This window comes from Cherax quadricarinatus, chromosome 56 (genome assembly GCF_038502225.1).
Source record: "Cherax quadricarinatus isolate ZL_2023a chromosome 56, ASM3850222v1, whole genome shotgun sequence".
NCBI classification, from domain to species: Eukaryota; Metazoa; Arthropoda; class Malacostraca; order Decapoda; family Parastacidae; genus Cherax; species Cherax quadricarinatus.
In genome coordinates this window covers 20,617,903-20,630,705 of record NC_091347.1, presented here as the reverse complement: position 1 = coordinate 20,630,705, position 12,803 = coordinate 20,617,903, and the positions used below count along the sequence as shown (strand labels likewise).

At 37.3% G+C, this 12,803-nt stretch overlaps 1 protein-coding gene across 11 annotated transcripts in view; it reads right to left on the bottom strand.

The window, feature by feature from the left end:
* fmt (phosphatase 6 regulatory subunit 1-like protein fmt) overlaps window positions 1-12,803 on the bottom strand; it is a 113,257-nt gene that overhangs the window by 21,052 nt on the left and 79,402 nt on the right. For all 11 annotated transcript variants that reach the window (XM_070097158.1, XM_070097157.1, XM_070097165.1 and 8 more), the window contains one exon: window positions 3,843-3,925. In XM_070097158.1, the coding sequence (XP_069953259.1) occupies window positions 3,843-3,925 (83 nt within the window). The remainder of the gene's footprint in view (window positions 1-3,842; window positions 3,926-12,803) is intronic.

The following is a 12,803-nucleotide window of genomic DNA, read 5'->3' as shown; positions in this document are numbered from 1 at the left end:
GGGAAATATTGGTTCGACTTTCGAACATTTCGACTTTAGAACTAGCTCCTGGAACGAATTAAGTTCGAAACTCAAGGGTCCACCGTACTCTCGTACATTCCCCTTTGTTTCCACGGACAGAGTTCTTTGACTCAACATATTCCTAAGTGCACCACTCACCCTTTTCCCCTCATCAATTCTATGATTCACCTAATCCTTCTTACACCCATCTGCTGACACGTCCACTCGTAAATATCTGAATACCTTCACCTCCTCCATACTCTCTCCCTCCAATCTGATATCCAATCTTTTGTTACCTAATCTTGTTATTCTCATCACCTTACTCTTTCCTATATTCACTTTTAATTTTCTTCTTTTACATACCCTACCAAACTCATTCACCAACCTCTGCAACTTCTCTTCAGAATCTCCCAAAAGCACAGTGTCATTAGCAACTGTGACAACTCCCACTTTGTGTTAGATTCTTTATCTTTTAACCCCATACCTCTTGCCATGACCTACATATTCCCTTCTCTAACAACCCTATCTATGAATATATGTATTGAACAATCATGGCGACATCACACATCCTTGTCTAAGGCTTACTTTTACTGGGAAATAATCTCCCTCTCTCCTACATACTCTAACCAGAGCCTCACTATCTTCATAAAAACTCTTCGTTGCTTTCAGTAACCTACCTATTCCATATATACCTGCAATATCTGCCACACTGCCTCCCTATCCACCCTGTCATACACCTTTTCCAAATCCATAAATGCCACAAAAACCTCTTCACCCCTTATCTAAATACTGTTCACCTATATGTTTCATTGTAAACACTTGGTCTACACACCCCCTGCCTTTCCTAAAGCCTCGTTGTTCCTATGCTATCCTACTCTCCAGCTGACTCTTAATTCTTTCAATAATAACTCTACCATACACTTTACCAGGTATACTCAACAGACTTATTCCCCTATAATTTTTGCAATCTCTTTTGTCCCCTCTGCCTTTATACAAAAGAACTGTGCATGCTCTCTGCCAATTCCAAGGTACCTTAACCTCTTCCATACATTTATTAAATAACAGCACCAACCACTCCAAAACTACATCCCCACCTGCTTTTAACATTTCTATCTTTATCCCATCAATCCCATCTGCCTTACCCTCTTTCATTCTACCCACTGCCTCACAAACTTTCCCCACTCACAACAGGCTCTTCCTCACTCCTACGAGATGTTATTCCTCCTTGCCCTATACACGAAATCACAGCTTCCCTATCTTCATCAACATTTAACAATTCCTCAAAATATCCCCTCCATCTGCCCAATACCTCTAACTCTCCTTTAACCCTTAAACTGTCCACACGTAGATCTACATTCACTCGTGTGGCGCTCCGAATATTTTGAAAAATAAAAAAATAGTTTTTTTTTTTTTTAAATGAAGAGCACATTTTTCTACATGTTATAGGATTAAAAAAAATTTTTTAGGGTCAGTACTTACTGAGATATAAGACTGTGAAGTTGGCTCTGAATGCTCACTTGACAGCAACATCAACTCCTGCCGCTTGCAGAAGTGTTGCTGATATACCATTTTTCCTCGTTTTTATTTTAATTTATATATTTTTGTTCTGATAATTACAATTTATAACAGTTCTTCTGATTTCATAGCCAGTCTTTGTTCTGACACTAATATTAGGTACTGAAATAGTGCTCAAATAGTCACAATCACATTGACAGGTGAATATTTACACCTGCCTGGGTTATTTACTATTGTCTAGAAATATATACAAAGTATTTAAAGGTCCCAGCAATGTTTTAGATACCCTGGCGTATAAATTGAAGCATGGTGTTAAGAAAGGCATCCCTATACTGTTGACAGCCCAGTGACATTTGATAAATGCCCACTGCTCCAGCTAACCCTCCTGTATTTGTTATCACTGTTACACACAAACATGTCTTGTCTCTCTATCTGTCTCTCTCAGCTTATCTGTCTTTCTGTCTGCCTGGAGTATACGTACATCAAACTCCTTGAAGAATGGTGTTATGACAACTGTTGACAGCCCAGTGACATTTGATAAATGGGTGCTCAGGGAATCCTGACTTTATTTGTTTTCACTGATACACACAAACATGTTTGTCCGTCTGTCTGTATCTTTGCCTGGAATTTTTGGGTTATCCTAAGTAATTTACACTGTGTGTATGTGTATGTGTGCATGTGAGACAAAGATAGACAGATATACACAGATACAGAGATATAGACAAACAGCCAAAGCCAGCCAGCCTGCCGAATACGTAAGAACATAAGAAAGAACACCGCAGCAGGCCTACTGACCCATGCAAGGCAGGTCCATGTCCCCCCCCCCCTCGGATTAGAAAATGACCCACCTAGTCAGGTCACATTCACTGAAGGAAGGAGCACAACATCAAACCTAGTAGCACAAGCTAGTCAGGTCCAACTCACACCCACCCACACTCACTCATGTATTTAGCTAACCCTCGCTGTATTTATCACTGTTACACAAACATGTCTGTCTGTTTATCTGTCTGTCTGTATCTGCTTGTCTGTCTGTCTCTGCTTATCTGTCTTTCTGTCTGCCTGGAGCATACGTATATCAAACTCTTTGAAGAATGGTGTTATGACAACTGTTGACAGCCCAGTGACATCTGATAAATGGGCACTCAGGAAACCCTGGCTTTATTTGTTTTCACTGATACACACAAACATGTCTGTCTGTATCTGTCTGCCTGTCTGTATCTATCTATCTGTATCTTTGCCTGGAATTTTTGAGTTATCCTAGGTAATTTACACTATGTATAATAACTGTACTTGTGTGCATGTGAGACAGAGATATAGACAGAGACAGCCAGACACAGCCAAAACAAGTCAGCTGGCCAGCCTGCGGAATGCATAAGAACATGAGAAAGAAGGAACACTGCAGCAGGCCTACTGGCCCATGCAAGGCAGGTCCATGTCACCCTCCCCCAGCTTAGACCAACGACCCACCTAGTCAAGTCACATCCATTGAAGGAAGGAGCATGACATCAGAGCTAGTAGCACAAGCTAGTCTCCAATTCACACCCACCCACACTCATGTATTTATCTAGCCTATTTTTACTTTCCTCTTAAAATGGGAGTGTTAATGCGACATGGCATCAGCGAATCCCCGGTGTTTGCCAGGCTATTTGCTCTAGCTGGCGCTCAATTGAACTGGTGCTCCCACAAGGTACTAAGTGCTACCAGATTTTTTTAATACTGCGCACACTGAGTGCACAGGCCCATTCCTTCATGTCTAGGCGACTCAAGCCTATTATGCCAAACTTGAAGGAATGAAAAATAAAACGTTGATCTACGTTTGGAGTGCTACGCGTGCAAACATAGATCTACATTTGAACAGTTTAAGGGTTAATAACTCTCCTCTCGTATTTTTAATTGTCAAATAATCACATTAACTTGCAATTATTGAACACACAAATGCTGTTATCCCTAATTTATATTTATCAAAGATTTACTGCCTTATACATAAACTATCAGCAACAGGAATGATACCATTTGTATTAAAAGTCACTAAAATATGATAATGTTAAATTTAAAATTCAATACGACTCCAAGGTGCTGAAGAAAAGATTAAGCTCATGAAAACAGGGAAGCAGTCTTGATACAACACAAGACTTGTTTCTAACAGCCATTTTCCCTGAGCTCAAACCTCCCCATTCCTTTCTTTCCCTCAGATACATAACCAGAGATAATCAATTTTTATTTTTTACTAAAAGTAAAGCATCACAAGGCATCAAGAAAAGTTAAGTGTTTAGCAGGGCACCAGGTATAGTACACGGGAAATATAAAATTCTTGAATAGCACCTTACCTTAGGTTGTCATCAGGGTCTTTAAATTCATCGTCTGCATAACGGAAGTCACCAATCACATCCATGTCCATTTCTTTAAAGCCCTGGGGAATACAATACACCAGATTGTTCACCTCTCTCAATGCGCATCTTGTTTTTTTGTAATGGCATAACACAAGATTATGACAAAAATTATTAAACTTGTTAATATGAGATTATGAGATTTACTGATTCTGAAGAGTTTGATAAAATTTGAAGAAAGAGGCCATGGAATTTAAAAATGAGTAAAAGAAGTTTAAAACACAAAGAAAGAGTATACTTTTTTACACTAATTAGTCATTAATAGTAATGGTATTAATCATGAAATGTATAAAGGGCAAGACACAAATCAAGGAAGGAATTGTAGTCTAATATATTTCCAAAGACAACAAATACTGTATTTGTTAACATTTTTCCCATAATCATGCTAATCTTAATTCTAAGCTGTCTTTTTCTAAAATTGAAACAATTTTGGTCTTCTAAAACTTTCTGAAGTTGTCAATAATCATTTACAAAGTAAGCTATTTGGCACTATAGTTAGGTACAGAAGCATGGATTCTGCAAGTTCTGTGTAACAATTTGCTGGGATAAAAAACCTGTCATTTAAACTATAAATTGGTTTTCTCAAAGCAGAGTTACTTGCCTCACTGAAGAACATGCCTCTCCTTCAAAAATTCAACCAATTATGCCAAAGTAAGAGAATGCAGATTTAAAAAAAAAAAAAAAGTACCAGTCCCAACCATGACCCCCGTCAAAATCCACATCAATGTAGGCACCCTAAAACATAACTGATATATGTATAAATAAAACAAATATACTGGTCTAATTTCAATCTCTATCACACTTATTTTTTTTAAGCTACTTCCCACCTTGATGTTGTGTTAAGTGCAAAACAATATTCCTCAACTTTCATTCCACACAAACCTCGTACCTACTTATAATCAACTACCGCCTCATCTCAGCCTGGTTTACTTCCCTTGTGTCTGCAATACTTTGTCTACTTTATATCTAAATTCTAAAAAAGCTACTAATTAGCAAAATTTTAATTGCAAACTTTCTAAGGCTTCACTTACTACCATCATCTTCCCAACTAACAATGTGAGTACTCAGCAAATACTCAAACATTTTCAGTCCACAACCTTAATTTAGTTAAGTTGCAAAAATTACTACTAATTCTTTGGCTAACTAATCTTTAAAATAGTTTTTTTTTTCTAGCTATCATGAAATATTAAAAACTTAAAACTTAACATTGAGTAATTCTTTAAGGTCTCCTTATATTCAAAAAGTTTGATGAAATCTATTAGGAATCATTCTAATCAACTTTTTTTGATCATGTCAAACAGCAGTATTGTAATGATTCAATATGTATATCACACTGCTTTCTCATTACTGATCAACAGTTCCAGTACTGTTGCTGTTGCTTTCTAACAGTCAATAGGAAGAAACTTCGCTCACATCTTCAGTTCTGATCTAGGTGGTCACTTAAATTTTAACATCTACCACTTCCCAGCTTCTATAACTAAATAACAGCATCTCTCAAACAATTAATTTTCAGTCAAGTCATTCTCTCCAAAATATCAAACTAAAGCATCAGCTTCTAAGATCAACCAGAACTTTTAGAATATAATTAATGTAGATAAATGTCACCCTGCCTCAGTGGAAGATGGCTGAAGTGTTAAAAAAAAAAAAAAAAAAAAGACATATGCACTGATCAAGACATTTGATAAGAAAACATTCTGCCACTATCTTCCTCAATTCAAACAGAGATTAGCTAGGACAAGCAGTATAGATACTGTTGTACAGTCAGATAAGCATAGATCAAGAGTGACATATAGAGGTTGAGTTTGTAGCATTTGTCCAGGGTGGGCTGGAAGGCTACCTGCAGTCTCACCTCTAATAACTGTCAGTGTTGAGTTGCAATTGTTTGGCCAGTTTTAGATACTGTACATCATAGACGCCTGACTTCTGTGGTAGCGTATTACTCACTGCTGGTTCTAAGTACTGTGTTTCACAGTTTATAAGACGCTCCGATGCATTAGACGCATCCCAATTTAGAAGGCAATAATCAGAAAAAAAAGTTAAAGAGTGCCTAATACCAAGTAATATTTACTCCAATGAAACCTATGGTAAATTTACATGTAGAAATAAGGTTACGTTTCATCTATGGGTAGGTAAAAACATACAATAGGCCTAGTGCCCAACTGAACACCTTATTTCAGCTTGAAATCCTCACCAATCTTGACAAATTCATCACAAGCATTAAATTTATACTAAAATTTACCAGAACCTGGTGTGCTAATTCTAACACAAAATTAATTTGATTTATGGGTTGGTTAAAACACAACAGCCACAAACACCACTCAACATATTTCATAAATAGCTCGTCTCAAAACGTTATTAATTTACTGTAATTTTGAAACACTGGACTTGTTTTAGTTTCAATGGCTCGGCATCGGAAGTAACTGGGAGAGCTACAGCCCAGCCCCACACCCCAAACTTAAAGCTCCTGTCAATGATCTTCAGTTTATAGGATGTAAGGTGGTTTTTGGAGACATTTATGGAAAAAAAAAACGAGTCTAATAAACCGCAAAATACGGTACTTGTGTTGAGAATCAATTTCATGAATTATTAGCTTGATTTTGTTTAATTTTATAATATGACTTTCTGCTGTTCTGTTATGAGCAGGTTTTATTTTTATCCTTTGCCTAGTTGTACTTCCACCTGAGGTGGACGTACATAACCTACACTCAAGGAGGGGTGGGGCTGTTGCAGTCTGGAGTATCATCTAAACTATGATGTCAGTGCCCTTCTGGGAAGATAGTGATTGAATAAGCAAGTGAAAGTGCTTTCTTTTTTGTCGGGTCACTATCTCAGTGGGAGATAGCCAGTGTTGAAATAAATAAATAAAATATAAATATATAAATATATATATATTCTAGGTAGTAGGTTGGTAGACAGCAACTGCCCAGGGAGGTACTACCGTCCTGCCAAGTGAATGTAAAACAAAAGCCTGTGATTGTTTTACATGATGGTAGGATTGCTGGTGCCTTTTTTTCTGTCTCATGAACATGCAAGATTTCAGGTATGTTTTGCTACTTCTACTTACACTTAGGTCACACTACACATATATGTACAAGCACATATATATACACCTCTCTGTGTTTTCTTCTATTTTCTTTCTAGTTCTTGTTCTTGTTTATTTCCTCTTATCTCCATGGGGAAGTGGAACAGAATTCTTCCTCCGTAAGCCATGCGTGTTGTAAGAGGCGACTAAAATGCCGGGAGCAAGGAGGCTAGTAAGCTCTTCTCCTGTATATATTACTAAATGTAAAAGGAGAAACTTTCGTTTTTCCTTATGGGCCACCCCGCCTCGGTGGGATACAGCCGGTGTGTTGAAAGAAAAAAATATATATATAAATATATATATATATATATATATTATATATATACAGTGGACCCCCGCATAACGATTACCTCCGAATGCGACCAATTATGTAAGTGTATTTATGTAAGTGCATTTGTACGTGTATGTTTGGGGGTCTGAAATGGACTAATCTACTTCACAATATTTCTTATGGGAACAAATTCGGTCAGTACTGGAACCTGAACATACTTCTGGAGTGAAAAAATATCGTTAACCGGGGGTCCACTGTATATATATAGATTATATATATATAAATATATATATTATATATATATATATATATATATAATATATATGTATTTTTTTTTTTTTTTTTTTTCAACAAGTCGGCCGTCTCCCACCGAGGCAGGGTGACCCAAAAAAGAAAGAAAATCCCCAAAAAGAAAATACTTTCATCATCATTCAACACTTTCACCACACTCACACATTATCACTGTTTTTGCAGAGGTGCTCAAAATACAACAGTCTAGAAGCATACACATATAAAGATACACAACATATCCCTCCAAACTGCCAATATCCCAAACCCCTCCTTTAAAGTGCAGGCATTGTACTTCCCATTTCCAGGACTCAAGTCCGACTATATGAAAATAACCGGTTTCCCTGAATCCCTTCACTAAATATTACCCTGCTCACACTCCAACAGATCGTCAGGTCCCAAGTACCATTCGTCTCCATTCACTCCTATCTAACACGCTCACGCACGCTTGCTGGAAGTCCAAGCCCCTCGCCCACAAAACCTCCTTTACCCCCTCTCTCCAACCCTTTCGAGGACGACCCCTACCCCGCCTTCCTTCCCCTATAGATTTATATGCTTTCCATGTCATTCTACTTTGATCCATTCTCTCTAAATGACCAAACCACCTCAACAACCCCTCTTCTGCCCTCTGACTAATACTTTTATTAACTCCACACTTTCTCCTAATTTCCACACTCCGAATTTTCTGCATAATATTTACACCACACATTGCCCTTAAACAGGACATCTCCACTGCCTCCAACCGTCTCCTCGCTGCTGCATTTACCACCCAAGCTTCGCACCCATATAAAAGTGTTGGTACTACTATACTTTCATACATTCCCTTCTTTGCCTCCATAGATAATGTTTTTTGACTCCACATATACCTCAACGCACCACTCACCTTTTTTCCTTCATCAATTCTATGATTAACCTCATCCTTCATAAATCCATCCGCCGACACGTCAACTCCCAAGTATCTGAAAACATTCACTTCTTCCATACTCCTCCTCCCCAATTTGATATCCAATTTTTCTTTATCTAAATCATTTGATACCCTCATCACCTTACTCTTTTCTATGTTCACTTTCAACTTTCTACCTTTACACACATTCTCAAACTCATCCACTAACCTTTGCAATTTTTCTTTAGAATCTCCCATAAGCACAGTATCATCAGCAAAAAGTAACTGTGTCAATTCCCATTTTGAATTTGATTCCCCATAATTTAATCCCACCCCTCTCCCGAACACCCTAGCATTTACTTCTTTTACAACCCCATCTATAAATATATTAAACAACCATGGTGACATTACACATCCCTGTCTAAGACCTACTTTTACCGGGAAGTATTCTCCCTCTCTTCTACACACCCTAACCTGAGCCTCACTAATCTCATAAAAGCTCTTTACAGCATTTAGTAACTTACCACCTATTCCATATACTTGCAACATCTGCCACATTGCTCCTCTATCCACTCTATCATATGCCTTTTCTAAATCCATAAATGCAATAAAAACTTCCCTACCTTTATCTAAATACTGTTCACATATATGCTTCAATGTAAACACTTGATCTACACATCCCCTACCCACTCTGAAACCTCCTTGCTCGTCCGCAATTCTACATTCTGTCTTACCTCTAATTCTTTCAATTATAACCCTACCGTATACTTTTCCTGGTATACTCAGTAAACTTATTCCTCTATAATTTTTACAATCTCTTTTGTCCCCTTTCCCTTTATATAAAGGGACTATACATGCTCTCCGCCAATCCCTAGGTACCTTCCCCTCTTTCATACATTTATTAAACAAAAGTACCAACCACTCCAACACTATATCCCCCCCTGCTTTTAACATTTCTGTCATGATCCCATCAGTTCCAGCTGCTTTACCCCCTTTCATTCTACGTAATGCCTCACGTACCTCCACCACACTTACATTCTGCTCTTCTTCACTCCTAAAAGATGGTATACCTCCCTGGCCAGTGCATGAAATTACCGCCTCCCTTTCTTCCTTAACATTTAAAAGTTCCTCAAAATATTCTTGCCGTCTACCTAATACCTCCCTCTCCCCATCTACTAACTCCCCTACTCTGTTTTTAACTGACAAATCCATACTTTCCCTAGGCTTTCTTAACTTGTTTAACTCACTCCAAAATTTTTTCTTATTTTCATTAAAATTTCTTGACAGTGCCTCTCCCACTCTTTCATCTGCTCTCCTTTTGCACTATCTCACCACTCTCTTCACCTTTCTTTTACTCTCCATATACTCTACTCTTCTTATAACACTTCTGCTTTGTAAAAACCTCTCGTAAGCTACCTTTTTCTCTTTTATCACACCCTTTACTTCATCATTCCACCAATCACTCCTCTTTCCTCCTGCCCCCACCCTCCTATAACCACAAACTTCTGCCCCACATTCTAATACTGCATTTTTAAAACTATTCCAACCCTCTTCAACCCCCCCCACTACTCATCTTTGCACTAGCCCACCTTTCTGCCAATAGTCGCTTATATCTCGCCCAAACTTCCTCCTCCCTTAGTTTATACACTTTCACCTCCCTCTTACTTGTTGTTGCCACCTTCATCTTTTCCCATCTACCTCTTACTCTAACTGTAGCTACAACTAAATAATGATCATATATATATATATATATATATATATATATATATATATATATATATATATATATATATATATATATATATATATTTATATATATATTTATATATATATATATAATAAATATATATATATTTATGTATATATATATATATTATATATATATATATATATATTTATATATATATATATATTTATTTATATATATATATATATATTATATATATATATATATATTTATATATATATATATTTATATATATTTATATATATATATATATATATATATATATATTTATATATATATATATATATATATATATATATATATATATATATATATATATATATATATATATATATATATATATATATAGAGCTTACGAGAGGTTTTTTACAAAGCAGAAGTGTTATAAGAAGAGCAGAGTATATGGAGAGTAAAAGAAAGGTGAAGAGAGTGGTGAGAGTGCAAAAGGAGAGCAGATGAAAGAGTGGGAGAGGCACTGTCAAGAAATTTTAATGAAAATAAGAAAAAATTTTGGAGTTAAACAAGTTAAGAAAGCCTAGGGAAAGTATGGATTTGTCCGTTAAAAACAGAGTAGGGGAGTTAGTAGATGGGGAGAGGGAGGTATTAGGTAGATGGCGAGAATATTTTGAGGAACTTTTAAATGTTGAGGAAGAAAGGGAGGTGGTAATTTCATGCACTGGCCAGGGAGGTATACCATCTTTTAGGAGTGAAGAAGAGCAGAATGTAAGTGTGGTGGAGGTACGTGAGGCATTACGTAGAATGAAAGGGGGTAAAGCAGCTGGAACTGATGGGATCATGACAGAAATGTTAAAAGCAGGGGGGGATATAGTGTTGGAGTGGTTGGTACTTTTGTTTAATAAATGTATGAAAGAGGGGAAGGTACCTAGGGATTGGCGGAGAGCATGTATAGTCCCTTTATATAAAGGGAAAGGGGACAAAAGAGATTGTAAAAATTATAGAGGAATAAGTTTACTGAGTATACCAGGAAAAGTATACGGTAGGGTTATAATTGAAAGAATTAGAAGTAAGACAGAATGTAGAATTGCGGATGAGCAAGGAGGCTTCAGAGTGGGTAGGGGATGTGTAGATCAAGTGTTTACATTGAAGCTTATATGTGAACAGTATTTAGATAAAGGTAGGGAAGTTTTTATTGCATTTATGGATTTAGAAAAGGCATATGATAGAGTGGATAGAGGAGCAATGTGGCAGATGTTGCAAGTTTATGGAATAGGTGTTAAGTTACTAAATGCTGTAAAGAGCTTTTATGAGATTAGTGAGGCTCAGGTTAGGGTGTGTAGAAGAGAGGGAGAATACTTCCCGGTAAAAGTAGGTCCTAGACAGGGATGTGTAATGTCACCATGGTTGTTTAATATATTTATAGATGGGGTTGTAAAAGAAGTAAATGCTAGGGTGTTCAGGAGAGGGGTAGGATTAAATTATGGGGAATCAAATTCAAAATGGGAATTGACACAGTTACTTTTTGCTGATGATACTGTGCTTATGGGAGATTCTTAAGAAAAATTGCAAAGGTTAGTGGATGAGTTTGAGAATGTGTAAAGGTAGAAAGCTGAAAGTGAACATAGAAAAGAGTAAGGTGATGAGGGTATCAAATGATTTAGATAAAGAAAAATTGGATATCAAATTGGGGAGGAGGAGTATGGAAGAAGTGAATGTTTTCAGATACTTGGGAGTTGACGTGTCGGCGGATGGATTTATGAAGGATGAGGTTAATCATAAAATTGATGAGGGAAAAAAGGTGAGTGGTGCGTTGAGGTATATGTGGAGTCAAAAAACGTTATCTATGGAGGCAAAGAAGGGAATGTATGAAAGTATAGTAGTACCAACACTCTTATATGGATGTGAAGCTTGGGTGGTAAATGCAGCAGCGAGGAGACGGTTGGAGGCAGTGGAGATGTCCTGTCTAAGGGCAATGTGTGGTGTAAATATTATGCAGAAAATTCGGAGTGTGGAAATTAGGAGAAGGTGTGGAGTTAATAAAAGCATTAGTCAGAGGGCAGAAGAGGGGTTGTTGAGGTGGTTTGGTCATTTAGAGAGAATGGATCAAAGTAGAATGACATGGAAAGCATATAAATCTATAGAGGAAGGAAAGAGGGGTAGGGGTCGTCCTCGAAAGGGTTGGAAAGAGGGGGTAAAGGTGGTTTTCTGGGCGAGGGGCTTGGACTTCCAGCAAGCGTGCATGAGCGTGTTAAATAGGAGTGAATGGAGACGAATGATACTTGGGACCTGACGATCTGTTGGAGTGTGAGCAGGGTAATATTTAGTGAAGGGATTCAGGGAAACCGGTTATTTTCATATAGTCGGACTTGAGTCCTGGAAATGGGAAGTACAATGCCTGCACTTTAAAGGAGTGGTTTGGGATATTGGCAGTTTGGAGGGATATGTTGTGTATCTTTATACGTATATGCTTCTAAACTGTTGTATTCTGCGCACCTCTGCAAAAGCAGTGATAATGTGTGAGTGTGGTGAAAGTGTTGAATGATGATGAGAGTATTTTCTTTTTGGGGATTTCCTTTCTTTTTTGGGTCACCCTGCCTCGGTGGGAGACGACCAACTTGTTGAAAAAAACAAAAATTAATAAAAAAAAAAATATATATATGTATATGTATATA